Raw genomic sequence first — 21,062 nt, 5'->3', positions numbered from 1 at the left:
CTGGAAGAGAAATATTTATAGCAGACACCCACAGAACCTACAGCAGGGTTATTGTGCAGTTGTTGTCCTGGATATGAAAATGGGCAGGGACATACAGCACTTACTGAGAGTTTTAATAAAGTGTCTCTGACACTGACATTGAAACTGAGAACATATTCTGGTCAAATTATGAAATTCTTCCATAAAAGGCAAAAAAAACCCACAACAGAACTACAGTTCATAGCACCTGACACACAAATTAACTAATGTTGCTAGCAAGAGATTGACACGTGCAGACCCTGCAAAAACTCACTTCAGGGAGGTAGCACCATCAATTTGCAGGAGACTTCCAGGAGAGGTGGGATGTCTGCAATAGAGTAGCTCCTTAGCAGCTAGTTTAAATAACGTTAGCTATGCTAATGAACGAATGACACCTGTTAAACTCACCTCAACATGTCTTTTACATTTTAACCCACCATGGGCAATAGAAAAGTCACTGTTGCAAACAGTGCAGCGAGCAACACTGTCATTATTTTTGACCCCTATTAGGCAGGGGTACACTTTAGTGTAGTCTGGAGTAAAGTACGTTTTATATATTTTTTTGGAACACTCTGCCATGGTGGTCTCTCTCGCTCTTGCTCTCTCTCTTACGCTCTCTCTCTTGTGCTCTCTCTCACTCGCTCTCTCTCTCGCTCTCTCTCTCGCGCTCTCAAAAAATTGATTTCCGGGATGTTGTATATAACTTGCGGGCATCAGGGAGCCGCTACCAATATGCGGGAGACACCTGGTACTTCCGGGAGAGGTGGGATGTGTTCAGTGTGAATATAATGCTGTCACGTTTAAAGAAAGTTCTGGAGTGATTCAAAGATAGTTTTATAGATCCACAGAGGTATATTAAGAGTAAGCAGGCCCACAAATGCATTATCGGAATCGGAATCATCTACATTACCACTGACAAACGTCAAATGTGTTTTTTTGTTGCAGCAGTACAGTGCGAGACATAAAGACCATAAGACAAGACAAAGGAGCAGAAGTCGGCCATTCGGCCCATCGAGTCTGCTCTGCCATTTTATCATGAGCTGATCCATTCTCCCATTTAGTCCCACTCCCCCGCCTTCTCACCGTAACCTTTGATGCCCTGGCTACTCAGATACCTATCAATCTCTTGTAAGAAGCTACAATAAGTTACAATAAGATAGACAACACAAAAGAGGAATACGGGGTATTGCTCATGGGTTCATGGACTGTTCCGAAATCTGATGGCAGAGGGGAAGATGCTGTTCCTGAAACATTGCGTGTATGTCCTCGAGCTCTGTACTTCCTCCCTGACAGTAGTAATGGGAAGGGGGCATGTCCCAGATGATGAGGATCCTTAATGACGAGTGCCACCTTCCTGAGGCACAGACTTTTGAAGATGTTCTTGAAGGCGGGGAGGCTTGTGCACATGGTGTAGCTGACTGAGCTCACAACCCCCTCTGCAGCCCCTCTCCATCCTGTGGTGATGCAGCCAATCAGAACGCTCTGTACTGCACACCTGTAGACATTTGCTGGAGTCTTTGATCTTCTCAAACTCCCAACAAAGTACAGCTGCTGATGTGCCTTCTTCATGGGTGCATCAGTATGTTGGACCAGGATGGATCTTCAGAGATGCTGATGCCCAGGAACGTGAAGTTGCCCACTCTCTCCACCACTGACCCATCGATGAGGACTGGGGTGCGTTTTCCCAACTTCCCCTTCCTGAAGTCCACAATCAATTTGTTGGTCTTACTGACATCGGGTGCAAGGTTGCTATGGCAACACCACTCAACCTACCAATCTTCCTCACTCCTTGTACGTCTTTTTCTCACCAGCTGAGATTTGGCCAGCAACAGTGGTGAATGTTTGAGCTCCAGCTAGCCACACAGTTGTGAGTGTAGAGACTAGAGCAGCGGACCAGCATGTATCCTTGAGGTGCACCGGTGATGAATGTCACTGGTGTTGTTATTCATCTGTGTTGACTGTAGTCTTCCAGTGAGGAAGTCAAAGAAACATTTGCGGAGGGAGGTGCCAAGTCCCAGGCTTTGAAGTGTATACTGTAGTTTAGAATTAAGGGAAGGATTGTATTGAATACTGAGCTATAATCAATGATCAGCCACCTGACATAAGTATTGCTGCTGACCAGGTGATCCAAGGCCGAGAGAGCCAGTGAGATTGCCTCTGCTGCAGACCCATTGTGGCAGTAGGCAAACTACAGTGGGTCCAGCACCTTGCTCGGGCAGGAGTTAATCCTAGGAGTTAATAACCCAAATGCTGTTGGGTGTATTTAAGGCAGAGATAGGTAGGTTCTTGATCAGCCAGCGCATCAAAGGATATGGGGTGAAAGCAGGGGAGTGGGGATGACCGGAAGAATTGGATCAGCCCATGATTGAATGGTGGAGCAGACTTGATGGGCCGAATGGCCTACTTCTGCTCCTATGTCTTATGGTCTTAATTCACTGCAACCCCGAGCAGTACCACTTGGGCGAGAGGTCATAGAGTTGAAAAATAGTGGAACAATATAACACATGGTGAGACAGACAGAAGGTGAATTCATGACATATCATTGTGGTGCTCAGAGCGGATAGGACCACCCAGTTCTATAGTGGTTATAAGGTGATTGGATACTTAATGGAGCTCTGGATGATGAACATTACTCTAAGCCCCCATCTCAGGATCTCTGCAATGAGTAGACAAAGACCCAGCTTCAAGGTGAATGAAATAAGCCAAACTTGCCTAACGATTAAATACGCCTGTATTGAACTGTCTCATGATGTAAACCCTTCAGCAACTCAGCGGAGAAAAATCTTTGGATATGTGGGGAATGCTGGAATGCTCCATTAGCACGATGACAAGCTTAAGAAACGCAGCTGCCTACTTGTGCTCTAGCATGTATTTATTTGGCCCATAAAGTGGAGTAAAAGGCTTCACAGAACTGACTTTTTATTAGAAACATAGAATTGACCTTCTAATAGCGATTAAAGTTGGCAAACCTTATGATTAATAATTCAAATTTCAAAGTCGAAAGTCTATTATTGAAGGACATATATGTCACCATATACAACCCTGAGATTCATTTTATTACGGGCATACTCAGTAAATCCAAGAGCCATAAAATGAAAGGCTGCACCCAACAGGGCTGACAAATAGCCAATGTGCCGAGGACAACAAACTGCAAATACCAAAGAGAAAGAAAATAATAATAATAATAAATAAATAAGCAATAAATATCAACCCTGTGTAACGCTTGCTTCTTCCAGCCGCTTAATCTAGATGGGGGTCAGGTCGAGCCAGTAGAGCGGTTGGAGGAAGCAGTGGCTGGTGTGCTTGTGTTATTCTGAAGTGGAGATTGTTAAAGTAGGGGAGGAACATACATCCTCTCTAAAACAGCCAATGGAATAAGTGCCTGCTGACTGCATTCCTGGAAATAGTAATGTTTTTCAGCTGCAGATCAATAAATAGAATTATATAGTCTAAAGATATATATAGACCTATTAAAGATTGGCTTTATTTATCACATATTTGTACATCAAAACATACAGTGAAATGCATCATATTTGCATCAAATCAAATCAGTGAAGATTTGCTGAGCGGCCCACAATTGTTCCCACGCTTCCAGTGCTAACATAACATGCCTAGAACTCACTGGGCCTAACTCATTTGTCTTTGGAATGTGGGAGGAAACCAGGGCTCCCGGAGGAAACACACTTGGTCACAGGGGAAATGTACAAACTCCTTCCTGTGGGAATTGAACCCCAATGGATTCCCACTGCTGCTGTAAAGCACGGCGCTAACTGCTACACTACTGTGCCTTCCCAATATAGCCTTTCTGACACGCCTCTGAAAGAGGTTGCTGGTCCTAACAAAGCTGGGTGGTGTTAATGTCCTTCACAAGTCTTACTGCACTCCTCCACCTACTTACCTAACTCTCCCCACCCCCCCACTCCTTAGAGTCATCCTCCTGCTCTTTCTTCTGAAGGCTGGTTCACGTCAGTGTTTCTCACAGCTATATGTTGCAGGTTGTTTAATAAGTTTACACATCTTTGGAGATCTGGTTAATTATGTTCCCTAGTGATCCGCAGTGAGACATCCAATCTATCTTTTCCCCAGAAAGGGGTGTGAGTGAAGATGGAGATGAAGGAAGTGAATGAGAGAGTCACAGAGGGAATGATACATTGGAATGCTGAAAGTGGAGGAGAGAGCAAGATGTGCCAAGTGGTGACTTCGCTCTCTGCATGTAAAATATTACAGGGGATGATCGGTTGAATGTAGACACCAGTAAACTGGAAGGTAAAGACTATGTAAACTGAAGGCAAATCAACAACTATTTTATATTGTTTTCATTAACTGGATACAGTTTAAAGTATGTTGGTACTTGCACAGCTGACTAAGATCAACTTTATCCCCTGGGCCTGCAGAATTCATCCTGCACTGTTGGATCTACATACCTCTTGCACTGTCCTTAAATTATGGATGCCCTCCAAAAGTATCACAGTGACACTGAATGTGATCTTGGCCACCTGTTGAAATACCTGAAGCTCCTGCACCCCCCAGTGGCTCTTATTAGAATGACACTTTATTTTTAAGGGTGACATTTTAGAATACTGTACATCTTTCTCACAAAATATATAATGTATTTAGGACAGAGTATGCCAAGAATCATGGAAAGTGCTAATCACGCTAACATCTATGGGATATCAACAGTTTTAAAGCAAAGTGTTATACTTTATCCAACCTATTAGCCTGTAATCACTTGACAGTCCTGATGAAGATCACGGCCAGAAAAATTCTCAGCTTATTCCTCTCCATAGATGCTGCCTGACCTGCTGAATTCCTCCAGCATTTTGTGTGTACTGTTCTGGATTTCCAGCACCTGCAGAATCTCTTGTGTTTAACATTTACTTGCATTACCCTTCCATAGCAACATGACATTAACCTAATATATAAATAGATTACATTCTCAATTTGAATCAGAATCAAGTTTATTATCACCGGCATGTGACGAGAAATTTGTTAACTTAGCAGCAGCAGTTCAGTGCAATACATAATCTAGCAGAGAGAGAGAAAAAAATTAATAAAATAAAACATAATAATAAATTAACAAGTAAATCAATTATGTATACTGTACTGAATAGATTATTAAAAATGTGCAAAAACAGGAATACTGTATATTAAAATAAGTGAGGTAGTATCCAAAGCTTCAAAGTCCATTCAGGAATCAGATGGCAGAGGGGAAGAAGCTGTTCCTGAATCACTGAGTATGTGCCTTCAGGCTTCTGTATCTCCTACCTGATGGTAACAGTGAGAAAAGAGCATGTCCTGGGTGCTGGAGGTCTTTAATAATGGACACTGCCTTTCTGAGACACCGCTCCCTAAAGATGTCCTGGGCATTTTGTAGGTTAATACCCAAGATGGAGCTGACTAGATTTACAACCTTCTGCAGCGTCTTTCGGTCCTGTGCAGTAGCCCCTCCATACCAGACAATGATGCAGCCTGTCAGAATACTCTCCACAGTACTCCTGTAGAAGTTTTTAAGTGTATTTGTTGACATGCCAAATCTCTTCAAACTCCTAATAAAATACAGCTGCTGTCTTGCTTTCTTTATGACTACATCAATATGTTGGGACCAGGTTAGATCCTCAGAGAGCTTGACACCCAGGAACTTGAAACTGCTCACACTCTCCACTTCTGATCCCTCTGTGAGGATTGGTATGTGTTCCTTCATCTTACCCTTCCTGAAGACCACAATCAGCTCTTTCGTCTTACTGACGTTCAGTCCCAGGTTATTGCTGTGGCACCACTCCACTAGTTGGCATATCTCACTCCTGTACGCCCTCTCGTCACCACCTGAGATTCTACCAACAATGGTAGTATCGTCAACAAATTTGTAGGTGGTATTTGCCTATGCCTAGCCACACACTCGTGTGTATACAGAGAATAGAGCAGTGGGCTAAGCACACACCCCTGAGGTGCGCTAGTGTTGATCGTCAGCGAGGAGGATATGTTATCACCAATCCGCACAGACTGTGGTCTTCCGGTTAGGAAGTCGAGGATCTAATTACAGAGGGAGGTACAGAGGCCCAGGTTCTGCAACTTCTCAATAGGATTGTGGGAATGATGGTATTAAATGCTAAGCTATAGTTGATGATCAGCATCCTAACATAGGTGTTTGTGTTGTCTAGGTGGTCTAAAGCCGTGTGAAGAGCCATGGAGATTGTGTCTGCCGTTGACTTATTGTGACAATAGGCAGATTGCAATGGGTCCAGGTCCTTGCTGAAGCAGGAGTTCAGTCTAGTCATAACCATTTCATCACTGTCGATGTGAGTGCTACCGGGCGATAATCGTTAAGGCAGCCCACATTATTCTTCTTTGGCACTGGTATAATTGTTGCCTTTTTGAAGCAAGTGGGAACTTCTGCCCATAGCAGTGAGAGGTTGAAAACGTCTTTGAATACTTCCACTAGATGGTTGGCACAGGTTTTCAGAGCCTTACCAGGTACTTCATCAGTATCTTCTGCCTTGCGAGGGTTCACTCTTTAAAGACAGTCTAACATAGGCTTCTGAGACGGAGATCACAGGGTCATCAGGTGCAGCAGGGATCTTCACAGCTGTAGTTGTGTTCTCCCTTTCAAAGCGGGCATACAAGGCATTGAGTTCATCTGGTAGTGAAGCATCGCTGCCATTCATACTATTGGGTTTTGCTTTGTAGGAAGTAATGTCTTGCAGTCCCTGCCAGAGTTGCCGTGCATCTGATATTGCCTCCAACCTTGTTTGAAATTGTCTCTTCGCCCTTGAAATAGCCCTCTGCAAATCATACCTAGTTTTCTGGTACAGACCTGGGTTGCCAGACTTGAATGCCACAGATTCCGCCTTCAGCAGATGACATACCTTCTGGTTCATCCACGGCTTTTGGTTTGGGAAGATACAGCAAGTCTTTGTAGGCACACACTCATCCACATAGGTTTTATTGCAGTCAGTAACACACTCATCCAGATTCAAAGATGAATCCCTGAATGGCCTACTCCTGCACCTATTTTCTATGTTTCTATGTAATACAGTCCAGTACATTTGAAAGCCAGTACATGAATATTTTTCACAGATTCATGCAGTCATTGTCAATTCAGACTAGTGACTCAATTATTTAGACTGATCTTCTCTAAAAAGGAAAGAGGGCAAGGAAGATGGAGAGAGAATGAAGAGGTCAGAGTCCAACTGCTCTATTTCTTTTCATATATTCTTAAGAATTTGCTGCAATACTTTCCAGCCAAGGCAAGAATCTAGAATAATATTAAATTATTCTCAGAAAGGAGTGATGTTCTGATCTTTTTTTCTAAACACTGGGCTTTCCAAGTAGTATCTATCTTGTCTATGGTATATGAAGCTCGGGATGTGGCCTCTTTTATATTGGCAAGACCAAGGTTAGACTTGATGGCTGTTGTGGAGAGCATCCGTGCTCTGCCTGCAATGACCTTCTTGAAGTTCATTTCAGCCCACACCAATCTGTCCGTTCTCAGTGTTCCCCCCGCCACATAGGGCTCAAAAGCAAATTATTCCACAATATTTTACAATCCACTGAGTTACATACCGAATTCTCCAACTTCAGGTTACCCCATTCTCCTACATGCCCTTAGTGCTCCGGGTTCTCTCTCCCTTTGTGTACCTTCAGCCCATCAAATCCCTGCCGAGCAGCAAGTGCCCAATGTTACACTAAACCAGCCCTAATCCACTTTATTTTCCCCACGTTCCCATCAACCACCACCCCCCAGACTCTACCACACGAGAGCAGAGGTTCCCAAACATTTTAATGCCATAGACCCCCTACCACTAACCAAGGGGTCCGTAGACCCCAGGTTGGGAACCACTGTGCTAGAGGCAATTTACACCAGCCAAGTAACCTACCAGGCCTCACATTTTTGGAATGTGGGAGGCCAGAGGAGCACCTGGAGAAAACTCACAAGGTGACAGGGAGAACGTGCGAACTCCAGAGACAGCACCGGAAGTCAGGATTACACTCAGGTTGCGAGAGCCATGAGTCACCAGACTGCTGCATCAATAGTAATGTGCTCCGTCATAACTTCGATCTACTAACGTTAAAGCTATTTGTAATCCAGTGGGTTTAGCCATGACATGAGTGCATAAATCATACAATGTCCTGAATTTTCTCAACCGGGTGAAGAACTCCTTGCAAGTCGTTTGATACAAACTGCCTCCAGAACCTGAACCTGGCCAGAGGGCTTAAAAAGAGGATTTTCATAGCAGTCATAGAGTCCATTCTCATGTACGGATGCGAGACGTGGACGCTCACTAAGACGATGCTAAAGTCTCTAGATGGTTTCTATACACGAATGCTCCGGATGGCTCTTGACGTGAGTTGGCAACAGCACATGACGAACCTCGAGCTCTATAACAACCTACCGATGCTCACCACTAAAATCGAGGCAAGAAGACTGCAACTAGCAGGGCACTGTCTATGCCATCCTGAGCTACCTGCCAGCCTAGTCATCATATGGGAGCCCAAGCATGGGAGGATGAACCCTGGGTGCCCTCCCAAGACTATGGTCAACACGCTCCTAGAAGACAGCGGTGCGGCTAATGTAGATGAACTGAACACACTGATGAGGGAGAGGGAGAAGTGGAGAGTCCATCATCATGCCTGATGCCCGCCCCCTAGGCCCGAGTCGACGTAGTAGTAGTAGTAGTAGCCTCCAGTTTTCAAATTGGACATCCTTTCTCAGACTGTGTGCTGTTAATCTCTTGTTTTATATTAATTAGATCTTCACATATCATTAAATTTAATTCTGTCTTCTTTTCAGTTTCAATGACTGTTGAAATTTTCCATCTTCCTTTAATTTCACACTTGAAGGTTCAAAGTAAATTTATTATCAAAGTATGTAAATATCAACATATACTACCCTGAGATTCTGAGAATCCCTGAGAACCTGTCCGAGGCCTGCGGACTCCCCGCTTCCTCAGCACTATTTGACCCTCCTCCTATCTTCCACAAACTTGGCCACAAAGCTATCAATTCTGTCATTCAAATCATTGACATATAATGTGAAAAGAAGTGGTCCCAATACCGACCCCTGCAGAACACCACCAGCTACAAGCAGACAACCCACTCTTTGCCTCCTGCCAATCGGCCGATCTCCTATCTGTGCTCTATGTATCCATGCTTTATGACCTGGTAACTCTCATAATGTGTCTGCATGCCTTTTCTGTTGAAGTTTCACCCATTGCGAAATCTGACCAGGGACTTTCCATCACTTGTTAAGATTAACATGTAACATCTGGAAAGTAATTGTTTGACTTATATAATTTCCAAGCCTAAATAAAACAAAACTGAAAATACTGGAAGTTCTCCACATGACTGGAGAGAGAAAGAGAGTCACAGTTCAACCTTTCATCATGTACAGTCCTGTGCAAAAGTCCTAGGCACACATATATAGCTTGGGTGCCTAAGACTCTTGTATAGTACTGTAGTCATCTTACGTATTGCACAGTACTGCTGCCACAAAAAAAACAAATTTCAAGACATATATGAGTGATGATAAACCTGATTCTAACAAGGGTCTCTATTGTGGATTGAGAGTGGGAAGGGAGCAGGGAGAGGGGAATCATGGTTGAGAAAAGGTAAGGGAGAGCGGAAGGAGTGGGAAGCACTAGAGAGACATTCTGTAATGATTAATAAATCAATTGCTTGGAATCACAAATGACCTCGCCTGAGTTCTGAAGGCTGGGTGTGTCTGTCCGGTGCCACCCTCCCTGTCCCCGGCAATTCTTCTCCATCATCCCGTCCCACAACACTTCACCGTCACCTTCCAGACATCTTCTGCTCCCGCCAGATTTATAAAATCACTTTCAGCTCCACGTTGACAATAACAGTACTGTGTAGAAGTCTTAGCCACCCTAGCTATATACACTGTATATATGTACTGAGTGTGCATAAGACTTTAGCACAATACTGTAAACGCAGTTTAATCTGCTGCAGGTATAATCACTCTAATCTTTGACCATTCATTGGTGACGGGTATGTGTGCTCGAGCTCTTCTTTGAGAAGTAAAGTACAGTAAAGGAAAGTCATTTTGGATGAAGTGCTGGCTTTCCAGAATGTATTCCTTAAATCTGTGGATTATAAATAAAGTTGATTAAAATCTATAATAGCAAAAATATTAAAGGATCCACAGAATTAGTGTCACTCTTCATTGATGAAAGCAGCATGTGAAAAGAGAAACGTGAATGGTTATCGATTATAGTTATTGATTACAAAGCAATATCAATTTTTATCAAATTTTGCGGCTTCAATTGATTGCTATTTAAGTAAGATTTGATTAATATTATGTGATTATCTAGAATATATGAGGCTAATGAATTATAGCATGGGTATACAAAGATGATTTCTATTCCAAACAGATATGCAGTGTTGCAGATATATAATGCATTTTCATTGTTAAGGAAGGGCTTTATAAATCTGAGTTTGAAATGTGCCAGTAACCTGAATTTACAGGTAACATAGGGTAAAACCTCGAGAGGCTCCAAGGAGCACCATCAAACAGAGGTTCCCAGTGAGTCACTTCAGGTGATGCTAGGAGAGGTGACTGCAACCTTGGTTAAAGGGGCCTGTTAAAGGAAGAAGGAGGGAAAGAGATCCAGACGTTCAGGGATAATGAATCAACACCACAGCCAATGAATTTAAAAATTACTGCTAAAAATGTGCTCCATTTTTCATTTCTAAATATTTTGCAGCAATGGCATTTAACTCACAAGAGATATTTTCATTCAATTAACATGCTGTTCAGAACTCATGGAACTGTCAGATAGATTATGCAGATTTCATCACAGCAATGGTCCGATTCCCAAGGTAAAGCCCCAGCAATTTCCAGAAGCATTTGCCATTAATTAAGCTTCGTTTAAAAAAAAATTAATATTCAGGCTCTCAACATCAACCTCATTTATGTTTTTTTTTTAGCATTTTTGGACGTAACTGGGAGTAGGAGTACGCAACATCTCTGGCATTCAATATTTATTGACTATTGGCTTCAGCTCGACTTTCTTGCTCAATTCTCCTCGTCATGTGATCCCTCTGTTGTTTGGAAACCTTTTATTAAAGCATGAATATACTTGAGACTCAGCACCCACGCCTCTCATGGGTACAAAATTCCAAAGGTTCACAACCATCCATAAATTCCTCCTCATTTCAGTTTTACTCTTTAGAACTGCCCTCCACATCACTGGCACCAGCCTACCCACTGTCAAGGACATATAGTATATACAGAAAGGTGCCAGAAAAGGGCCAGTAACATCATGGACTTTGGTCCCACTCCCATTAGGACATAACATCCATGCCAGGACCAACACTTACCTTACCCCAAGCAGTAAGGCTGAACAATGCATCCACCAACTAGCCTATCCCTTCACATCTCCAACCACCACTATTTTATCACTTCCTGTCAGAGTCACCCTATGTACAGCCACTCCTGTGCCTAGCCTCCCTTTATGGGCGTACAAATCGTCTACAGTAGGTATTTATATTTATTGTGTGTTTTATTATTATTGTCTCCTTTATCTTGTTGTTTTTTTTTGTGCTGCATTGGAATTCGGAGAAACAATTATTTCGTTCTCCTTTACAATTGTGTACTGTAAATTACATTAAACAATCTTGAATCTTAAAAGGTATCTAGACAAGCGCTTGTATATCCAAGGCATAAAAGGCTAGAGTTCCATAGCTGGTAAGTGGGATTAATGGGATTTCATTCCTTGGAATGTAGAAGATCGAGAAGAGTTTAGATAGAGGTATACAAAATTATGAGGGGTATAGATAGGGTAAATGCAAGCAGGCGTTTTCTATTGAGGTTGGGTGGGACTACAACTAGAGGACATAGGTTAAGGCTAAAAGGTGAAAAGTTTAAGAGCAATATGAGGGGAAACTCCTTTACTTTCTGTATACCCATGACTGTGTCGCCACCCACAGCTCCAATCTGCTAATTAAATTTGCCAATGACACTACATTGATTGGTCTAATCTCAAACAATGATGATGTGGCCTACTGGGAAGAAATCATCTCTCTGACACAGTGGTGTCAAGCAAACAACCTCTCTCTCAACGTCGCAAAAATAAAGGAGCTGATTGTGGACTACAGGAGGAATGGAGATGGGCTAACCCCTATTGACATCAATGGATCTGGGGTTGAGAGGGTAAACAGCTTTAAGCTCCTCGGCATCCATACCACTGAGGACCTCACGTGGTCTGCACACACCAGCTGTGTGGTGGAAAAGACACAACCATGCCTCTTTCACCTCAGACAGTTGAGGAAGTTTGGTATGGGTTCCCAAATTCTAAGAACTTTCTACATAGAGCATCCTGACTGGCTGCATCACTGCTTGGTATGGGAACTGTACTTCCCTTAATCGCAGGATTCTGCAGAGAATGGTGTGGACAGCCCAGCGCACCTGCAGTTGGGAACTTCCCATATTTCAGGACATTTACAAAGACGGATGTGAAAAAAGGGCCCAAGGGATCATTGGGGATCTGAGTCACCCCAATCACAATCTATTCCAGCTGCTACCATCCGGGAAATGGTACCGCAGCATAAAAGCCAGGACCAACAGGCTCCAGGACAGCTCCTTCCACCAGGCCATCAGACTGATTTACTCACGCTGATCTGAGCATATTCTTATGTTACATTGACTGTTCTATTTATTCTAAATTATTATAAATTACTGTGATTGCACATTGCACATTTTGATGGAGACATAAGGTAAAGATTTTTACTCCTCATGTATGTGAAGGACGTAGGAGATAAAGTCATTTCAACTCAAAGGATCGTGAGGGTGTGGAACAAGCAGCCAGCACAAGTGGTGCAGGTGAGTTCCATTTCAATGTTTAAGAGAAGTTCGGATAAGTACGTGGATGGTAGGGTTATGGAGGGCTATGGTCCCAGTGCAGGTCAATTGGAGTAGGCAATTTAAATAGTTCAGCACAGACTAGATGGGCCAAAGGGCCTATTTCTGTGCTGTACTTTTCTATGGCTCCATAACTGTAATGTTGATGAAAATTTGATAGTGGGCAAAGAGCTCGAAGACTCTAACTCGCTGATTCTATGTCTCATTTTCCCCTGAGACTGTATACCTTCCCAATCTTATGGTTCCTGACTGGAGAAAGCACTTATACAGCAGATTCCCTATCAGACCTCTCATAATGTTATACACTTCAACAGAGCCGCTGCTATCTGTACACTGATGCAACTCCTAAGCATTGTTCCAAGATTTTGCTGCTCCAGCAAAGCATTGCATTTCCAAGTCCAGTCAGTGTGCGTTTTTAAGGAATATTTGTGGGTGCTGATGCTCCTGAAGCACCTGCTTCCCTGCCAGCCAGTGGAGATTACAGGTCACGAAAAAGCGGCCTCCCAAAGCCTAGGTGTGCTGCTGACACAGCCATGGTGCATGGATGGTGAAGAGAGTGAAACATTTTTGTCTTTGGCATATGGGAGAAGATCTGAACACTCACATGTCACAGTGGCGAGGGTGGGGGGGGGTGGCGGTCGTGCAAACTCCGCATAAACAGAACCAGAGGTTAGGATTGGTCCCAGTCTCTGACACTGTCAGGCAGCATCTTTACAAGCTGGTCATCCCCACAGGAAGCACAAATTGCTGTTCTCTTGTTGTGACAGTAATGTTTTGGCTAGTCCAGTTAAACATTGAATTTGAGCATATCGATGGAGGGGGTTAAGATGATGGTACCTTATCTATCATGGGAAAGGGATTTTCGTCTCTCTTGTTGAAGATCATCATAATGAGGCAGAGAAGTTACTTGTGACTTAAGACCTCAATCCTATTGCTCAGAAGTTGTCACGTGGGCCGTGGATGGCTTCAGTTCTGAAGAGCAGGAAATAGCTGAATATTGTGCACAGACATCCACAAACACTCCCCTTCACGCCTGGCGTAAGCAAGGCATTTGGTTAACAGTTACTTGGGCCTTTCTCACTGAACTGCAGTGAAGTTGAGGGACAGGAAATTATTGATCATATGTGCATTTTCTAGGGTTTCCTTCACATTGTTATTGCATAAGCAAACAGACAAACAGAGCTATCAACTGTTTATTCATCTTCATAGATGCTGCCTGACCTGCTGTGTTCCTCCAGCATTTTGTGTGTGTTGCTTTTAATTACACTCTTTTTTTAAACAATATATCACAATTAGAACAAAAGGAAACAAAGTCAGTTTTAGTGCAGTGGTCATGATGTTGTTAAAATGTGGTGATTAAAGTTTTTCTGGTCAGTTCAAGAACCGAATGGTTGCAGGGTAGCAACTTCCTGGTGCTGAGGACCTTCAGGCTTCAGTATCTTCTGCTCAATGATAGCTGTGAAAAAAATGTTATGACCCAGATGGTGGGCATCTTTGATGTTAGATATTGACTTCTTAAGACAGCAGCTCCTAACAATGCTGCCAACCAATTGTGTGGTGGGAGGAATGTTCTCATGATATATTGACAAAGTTCACTACTCTCTGCACCTTCTTACATCCCTGCACAGCTGAATTGCCGTACCAGACCATGGTGCAACCAACAGAATACATTCAATTGTACACTTGAAGAATTTTATTAGAATGTTCAAAGACAAGCTTAACCTCATTGAGTAAAGAAGTAAAGACCATAAGACCTAGAAGCAGAATTAGGCCATTTGGCCCATCGAACCTGCTCCACTATTCAATCATGGCTGATCGTTTCTCCCCTCTTCAGCCCCACTCCCCGGCCTTCTCCCGATAATATTTGATTCAGTGTCCTATCAAGCTCTGCCTTAAATACACCCAATGACCTGGCCTCCACAGCTGCCTGTGGTAACAAATTCCACAAATTCACCACCCTCTGGCTGAAGAAATTTCTCTGCATCTCTGTTTCAAATGGAGGCTCCACTACCCTGAGGCTGTGCCCTGTTGTACTAGATTCCCCAATGTTGGAAACATCCTTTCCACATCTACACTGTCTAAGCCTTTCAACATTTGAAAGGTTTCAATGAGATCCTCCCTCATCCTTCTAAATTCCAGTGAGTACAGACACAGAGCTATCAAACGTTCCTTGTACAATAACCCTTTCATTCCCAGAATCATCCTTGTGAACCTCCTCTGAACCCTCTCTGATGCCAGCACACCTTTTTTTAGGTGAGGAGCCCAAAACTGTTCACAATACTCAAGGTGAGGCCTCGCCAGTGCCTTATAAAGCCTCAGCATCCCATCCCTGCTCTTAAATAACAGACCTCTTGAAATGAATGCTAGCATTGCATTTGCCTTCCTCACCACCGATATAACTGCAAGTTAACCTTTAGGGTGTTCTGCACAAGGACTCCCAAGTCCCTTTGCATCTCAGATTTTTGGACTTTCTCCCCATTTGGAAAATAGTCTGCACATTTCTTTCTTTGACCAAAGTACATGACCATGCATTTTCCAACATTGTATTTCATTTGCCACTTTCTTGCCCATTCTCCTAATCTGTCTAAGTCCTTCTGCAGCCTCCCTGTTTCCTCAACACTACCTGCCCCTCCACCAATCTTTGTATCATCTGCAAACTTGGCAACAAAACCCTCTATTCCATCATCTAAATCATTGAAGTACAGCATAAAAAGTGGTCCCAACATTGACCCCTGCGGAACACCACTAGTCACTAGCAGTCAACCAGAAAAGGATTCTTTTATTCCCACTCATTGCCTCCTTCCAATCAGCCAATGCTCTAACCATGTTAGTAACTTCCCTGTAATACCAGGGGCTCTTAACTTGGTAAGCAGCCTCGTGTGTGGCACCCTGTCAAAGGCCTTTTGAAAGTCCAAATATACAACATCCACTACATCCCCTTTATCTATCCTACTGGTAATCTCCTCAAAGAATTCCAACAGGTTCATCGGGCAAGATTTTGCTGACTTTGCTCCATCTTGTCCTGTGCCACTAAGTACACAGTTGCTGTACACTTTCTTACAGTTGCATCTATGTGTTGGGCCTAGGACAGGTCACCTGGTATGTTAACATCCATCAATTTAAAGCTGCTGATTCTCTCCACCGCTAGTCCTGAAATGTATACTGGCATACGTTTGTCCCTCTTCCCTCCCTGAAGTCAACACCTGGCATGAGGTTGTTTGTATGGTACCACTCTATCAGGTGACTTACCTTGCTCCTGAATGCTGACTCATCACAATCTGTGATTTGTCCAACAAGAGTAGTCTCATTGGCAACTTTAATAACATTGGGGCTGGTCATATGTGTATAGGGAGTAGAGTAGGGGGCTAAGCACACAGCCTTGAGGTGTATCTACATTGATAGTTAGTGAGGAGATGTTGTTTCCAGTCCTCACTGCTTGAGGACTGCTGATGAGGAAGTCGAGTATCCAGTTGCAGAGGGAACTAGAGAGGTCAAGGTTTTGAATTTGATGATGAGTTTGCATGAGGTTACAACTAAGACTAACTCTGAATCTCCTCCATGAAGTTAATGAGTTTTAATTAAAGAACACAGTGACAAAAGGATCGACCTTTCTTGGACATGAGTTTGCAGACAGTGAACTTAAGATTGCATTTGGCCAAATTGGGTGATCAGACACTGAGCAAATTTCCTGTTCCATTGTAACTGTGAAGACCTTCTTCATTTGTTTCCTACTGGGATGGGTGTGGGGAGTACAGGGGTTGGGGGGGGGGAGAAGTAGAAAACTCCTCATCTTCATGAATGCTGTGTTCTATTGATTTATTATTGGGATCTAAGTACCCGATAGATTTATGATTGCCTACAACCAACATAATAATTTTGTATAAAAACAAGAATGCCCTAAGTATATGTGGGTGGAGCTATTGATGAGCCATAGAGATTCTGTCACTTTGGTTGCAAAGATAATTGAAGACTGAGAAATATTGATAGAAATTTAGATCGGACATAAACAAAATGCTTTGATTTTCAAATTAGGGACTCCCACCAATCAGATCATGCTCTCCTCTTGCTGCTGCCATCAGGAAGGTAGTACAGGAATCTCAGGGCTCACACCACCAGGTTCAGGAACAGTTACTACTCCTCAACCATCAGGCTCTTGAACCAGAGGGGATAGATAGCTTCACTCACCCCATCACTGAACTGTTCCCACAACCTATAGACTTACCTTCAATGATTCTTCAACTCATGTTCTCGATATTTATTGCTTATTAATTTGTTACTATTCCTTTTTTTTTCTCTTTCTTTTTGTATTTGCAGTTTGTTGTCTTTCGCAAACTGGTTGTCCGCCCTGTTGTTGCACTCTTTCATTGATTCTATTATGATTATTGTATTTATTGAGTATACCCACAAGAAAATGAACCTCAGTGTTGTACAGTATATGGTGACATATATGTACTTTGATAATAAATTTATTTTGAACTTTTGAATTTTAATAACAAGTGAACTGAAATAGAAGTTGTTTACTAATACCATCTATAATATCTTTCAACTAAAGAGCAACAATGTTGAAGTTCTCTAATTGGCTCTTAAGCATAAGACTTTCAACTTCTGAAGTACTTCTGACCTTGCTCCTACAAAAGTAAAACATGGCTTGCTGAAACCACTCACATTATTTGAAAAAGAAAAACCTGTAAGACCAGCTATTTTTGTTTGTGTCCTTTACGAACCTGTGGGATGCAAAGCTGTTCAATGACGTGACTGCAATAATTTCTGCAATAAAAAGATAGTCATGGAATGTATTTGCAGAATATTGGTGTTCCTTATCAAGTTTCAGCAAAACCTAAATATCTGGCAAAGAATTTTGAGTTTGAGATGGTTTTGATATCTGTGGTGCCATTTTGATCTGTTTCTCAAGTTTGGGAGGAAGTTTTGAAGAAGTTTGGCCATTGGGTATATTCTGCATTGCCCTCTTCCCTTCATGGGGCTCCAAGTCGTCCTGCTGCATAAAACTCATCTCGTTGGTTTTGATCATATTGGGCTTAAACTTAAGGGGTTCATCCTCAGCATTCCCATAGTTTTTCATGGGTAACTTTGTATCCTTCCAACGCCTGGCTCCAGAGTTTGTGTTATATTGATACACATTGCCTGTGACTGAAACAGAAATGGAAACACTCAACAGGAGCAGATTTCTACAAGGCCATCAACTGGCATTTTTCTGGTTCTATCCCCAATAACCCTTAGGCATTCAAATGATTCTAATTTGATGTGTTGTGAGCGACTTGCACACCACAAGTTGCTCCATGGTGGCATGGCTTGGTTTGGCAAAGCAGTTAGTTGCCATGGCTTGAGGTTTGTTTTGGCAAAGCAGTTTGTTGAGGCTGTTTAGAACACTGATTAAAAGCCCGTTATTTCAAAAGGTACAAAAATTTAATTATATTAATGATGAAAACATCACTTTTATCTGAAAATGATGAGTGGTTTGGTCAGTCCAGGATTAGCTCCCGTTTTTAAAAGGTGATAAATATACTTTCCAAATAATTGGCAGCATCATGGCGGTGTTAGTAGTGCTCTCTGCCAATTCTGACCTTGGCTGCTGTTTGTGCGGTTTTCCTCCATGTCCTCCAATTCCCGCCCACTTTCCCAAATGTGTGCCAGCAAATTAATTGACTGCTGTAAAACAGCCATAAACGCATGAAAATAATCCAAGTTTTATTCTCTTTCAATATGATGGCCATGTGGCAGAAGAGAATAACCATCAGCGAAAACAGGGAAGTAAGGGATTAGGACTGGTTGGATTGCACCGTTGGGTGCTAGTAACAATCCAATGGGCACAAATGACTAATTTGCACACTGCACATTCAGACGGAGACAAACAAAGATTTTTACTCCCCATGTATGTGAAGGATGTAAGAAATAAAGACAATTCAATTATTACCTGCTGAAGTAGACTGGACATCTCTGTTCCTGTTTGGAAGTTAAGTATCTAAATTTGACTGTTATGGTTTTGTGACCAAAAAATGTTTACAGAGAGAGTCACATAACAATGAAAGAGGTCCTTCAGTCCAATTGGTTCAAACCAACCAAAATTTCCATCTAAGCTACCTACATTTGGCCTAAACTTTTCCTAATAATGAAACTATCCAAACAGCCTTTTCCATATACTGACTTCCTGGGTGGAAAATGTTGCCTCTTAATTTCCTACCAAATCTCTCCCCCTTATCTTAAACTCATACCTCAAGCTCTAGATTCGTCAAGCCTGGGCAAAATACACCAAAGTGCATTCACTCTATCTATCCCCCTCATAATTTTATACACCTCCATAGGATCTCCCTTCATTTTCATACACTCCAGTGAAAAAGTGCGGCACACTGAACCTCTCCCCATAACTGAATGCCTCGCGTCCCAGCAGCATTCTTGGAATTCTCCTCTACACTCTTTCCAGCTTCATGGCATTTTTCCTATAGCACAGAGATCAAAAGAGAACACAATGTTCCATTTGCAGTCTCTTATACCACTGCCAACATCTCATCTTCTATACCCAATGTGCTGACTGATGAAGTCCAGTTTGCCAAAAGCCTTCACCATCCTGCAGCAGCACTTTCAGGGAGCGACTGTGTGCTTGTATTCCTAGGTCCTGCCATTCTACAACAGTCCCCAAGAGCTCTGCCTCATTGTGAAAGTCCTATCCTCAGTCGTCTTACCCAAATGCAACACACATACAAATCAAGAGCACTACTAACAAAAAAAATTAGGAAAAATTAATAGTAAATTGGTTTTGTTGCAGGGTAAGAGGAAGTTTACCTCAGATAGTGTGAAATCCAAATTAGAGTTATCGCTCCCTTACTAGGCTCCAAAATGGTTGAAATTGCTCACCCATAGGCCTGTGTTCACTCTTTGAATTTCACTAGAAGCATGAAGAACATAGCCCCTTCCCTAAACTCTATCAAACCAAATATGCAAGAAGGAAGGAATTATCCCATACACGAGTAGACAAGCTTTGTTTGATCATATTATATGCCAGCATTGACTTGATGGGCTGAATAAGACCATAAGACATAGGAACAGAAATAGGCCATTTGGCCCATCAAGTCTGTTCTGCCATTTGATCCTGGCTGATCCATTCCCCTCTTCTCCTGCCTTCTCCCTGTAACCTTCTGCACCCTGACTAATCAAGAACCTATCAATCTCTGCCCTAAATACATCCAATGACTTGCCATCCACAGCTGCCTGCAGCAATGAATTCCACAGATTCACCACTCTCCGGCTAAAGAACTTCCTTCTCATCTCTGTTCTAAATGGATGTCCTTCTATTCTGAGGTTGTGCCCTCTGGTCCTAGACTTCCCCTCTACAGGAAACATCTTCTCCACATCCACTCTATCTGGGCCTTTCAACATTCAATAGGTTTCAATGAGATCCTCTCTCATTCTTCTAAGTGGCCTTCTCTCATGTCATAAAATAAGCACGGATGGGCTTCATAGTAAAGAATCACTCTGTCAAACCTAAAAACATGAACTAAATGTTAGAATATTTATGTCTGGGAACTAAAATTGTCAGAATTGTTTGCATGATAGCAAAAATGTTTAGAATGAATGTAGCATATTTTAGATTTATTTAATTCTCTGAAAAATATGTTGCTAGAAAGTAATTAGTGTTGAGTAAAACTTGCAGATTAAGAGATCAAGATTTTCATTCACAAATTTAATATGGGTTAGGTTAAAATGACATAATAAAACATTAAACATAAGAAATAAAAGCATGAGTGGACAGTAAGTTTCATGAGCCTAACGTTAAGATGATCACTAATCTGGATTTTGGCTGCTTTCTTGCAGAGTTTTCATAACTGATGATTCCTCAAGTCCAGAAGTCAATCCTTTGCATTGAGAGGAAATGTGAGAATGTAGTTCAAAGGAAATTCAATCCGAGCTGAACTTTGTTGCGGAGAATAGACTGAATTTGAGAAGAAAGGGGAGGCACAGCCAGAGGAAAAGTTTCTCTAAGAATGACAATAGTAAAAAGAGATGATAAAGACAGTAATAAAACCTATCAAAACTTTGGGACAGTATAAAAATAAAATTAGGTTCCAGCAGGGAAACGGAAAGACAAACAAGCAGAAAGCAAACTGAGAAAGTTTCACTCAAAAGATATCCATGCACATGTATAATACTAAGGCAA

The 21,062-nt window shown here is 42.3% G+C and overlaps 1 protein-coding gene and 2 long non-coding RNA genes across 5 annotated transcripts in view; 1 reads left to right on the top strand and 2 right to left on the bottom strand.

The window, feature by feature from the left end:
• Positions 1 to 11,423, bottom strand: part of LOC134351686 (uncharacterized) — a 23,608-nt gene extending 12,185 nt beyond the window's left edge. The window contains exon 1 of one of the 3 annotated variants that reach the window (XR_010019232.1): positions 11,353 to 11,423. This is a non-coding gene — a long non-coding RNA (uncharacterized LOC134351686). The remainder of the gene's footprint in view (positions 1 to 11,352) is intronic. The other 2 variants (XR_010019233.1, XR_010019234.1) reach the window with 2 other exon arrangements.
• On the top strand, positions 11,359 to 21,062 carry LOC134351687 (uncharacterized). The gene is made up of 3 exons (XR_010019235.1): positions 11,359 to 11,508; positions 12,779 to 12,853; positions 20,720 to 21,062. It is a non-coding gene; the product is annotated as an uncharacterized LOC134351687 (long non-coding RNA).
• LOC134351685 (cadherin-related family member 3-like) overlaps positions 17,337 to 21,062 on the bottom strand; it is an 83,780-nt gene continuing 80,054 nt past the window's right edge. Inside the window, exon 19 of the mRNA XM_063058190.1 lies at positions 17,337 to 18,040. Within this exon, the coding sequence (XP_062914260.1) occupies positions 17,730 to 18,040 (311 nt within the window). The 3' untranslated portion in view covers positions 17,337 to 17,729. The remainder of the gene's footprint in view (positions 18,041 to 21,062) is intronic.

The sequence above is a fragment of the Mobula hypostoma genome, chromosome 9 (genome assembly GCF_963921235.1).
Source record: "Mobula hypostoma chromosome 9, sMobHyp1.1, whole genome shotgun sequence".
Lineage (NCBI taxonomy): Eukaryota > Metazoa > Chordata > Chondrichthyes > Myliobatiformes > Myliobatidae > Mobula > Mobula hypostoma.
The sequence above is the reverse complement of the archived record's forward strand: the minus strand, read 5'-3'. Positions and strand labels throughout refer to the sequence as shown.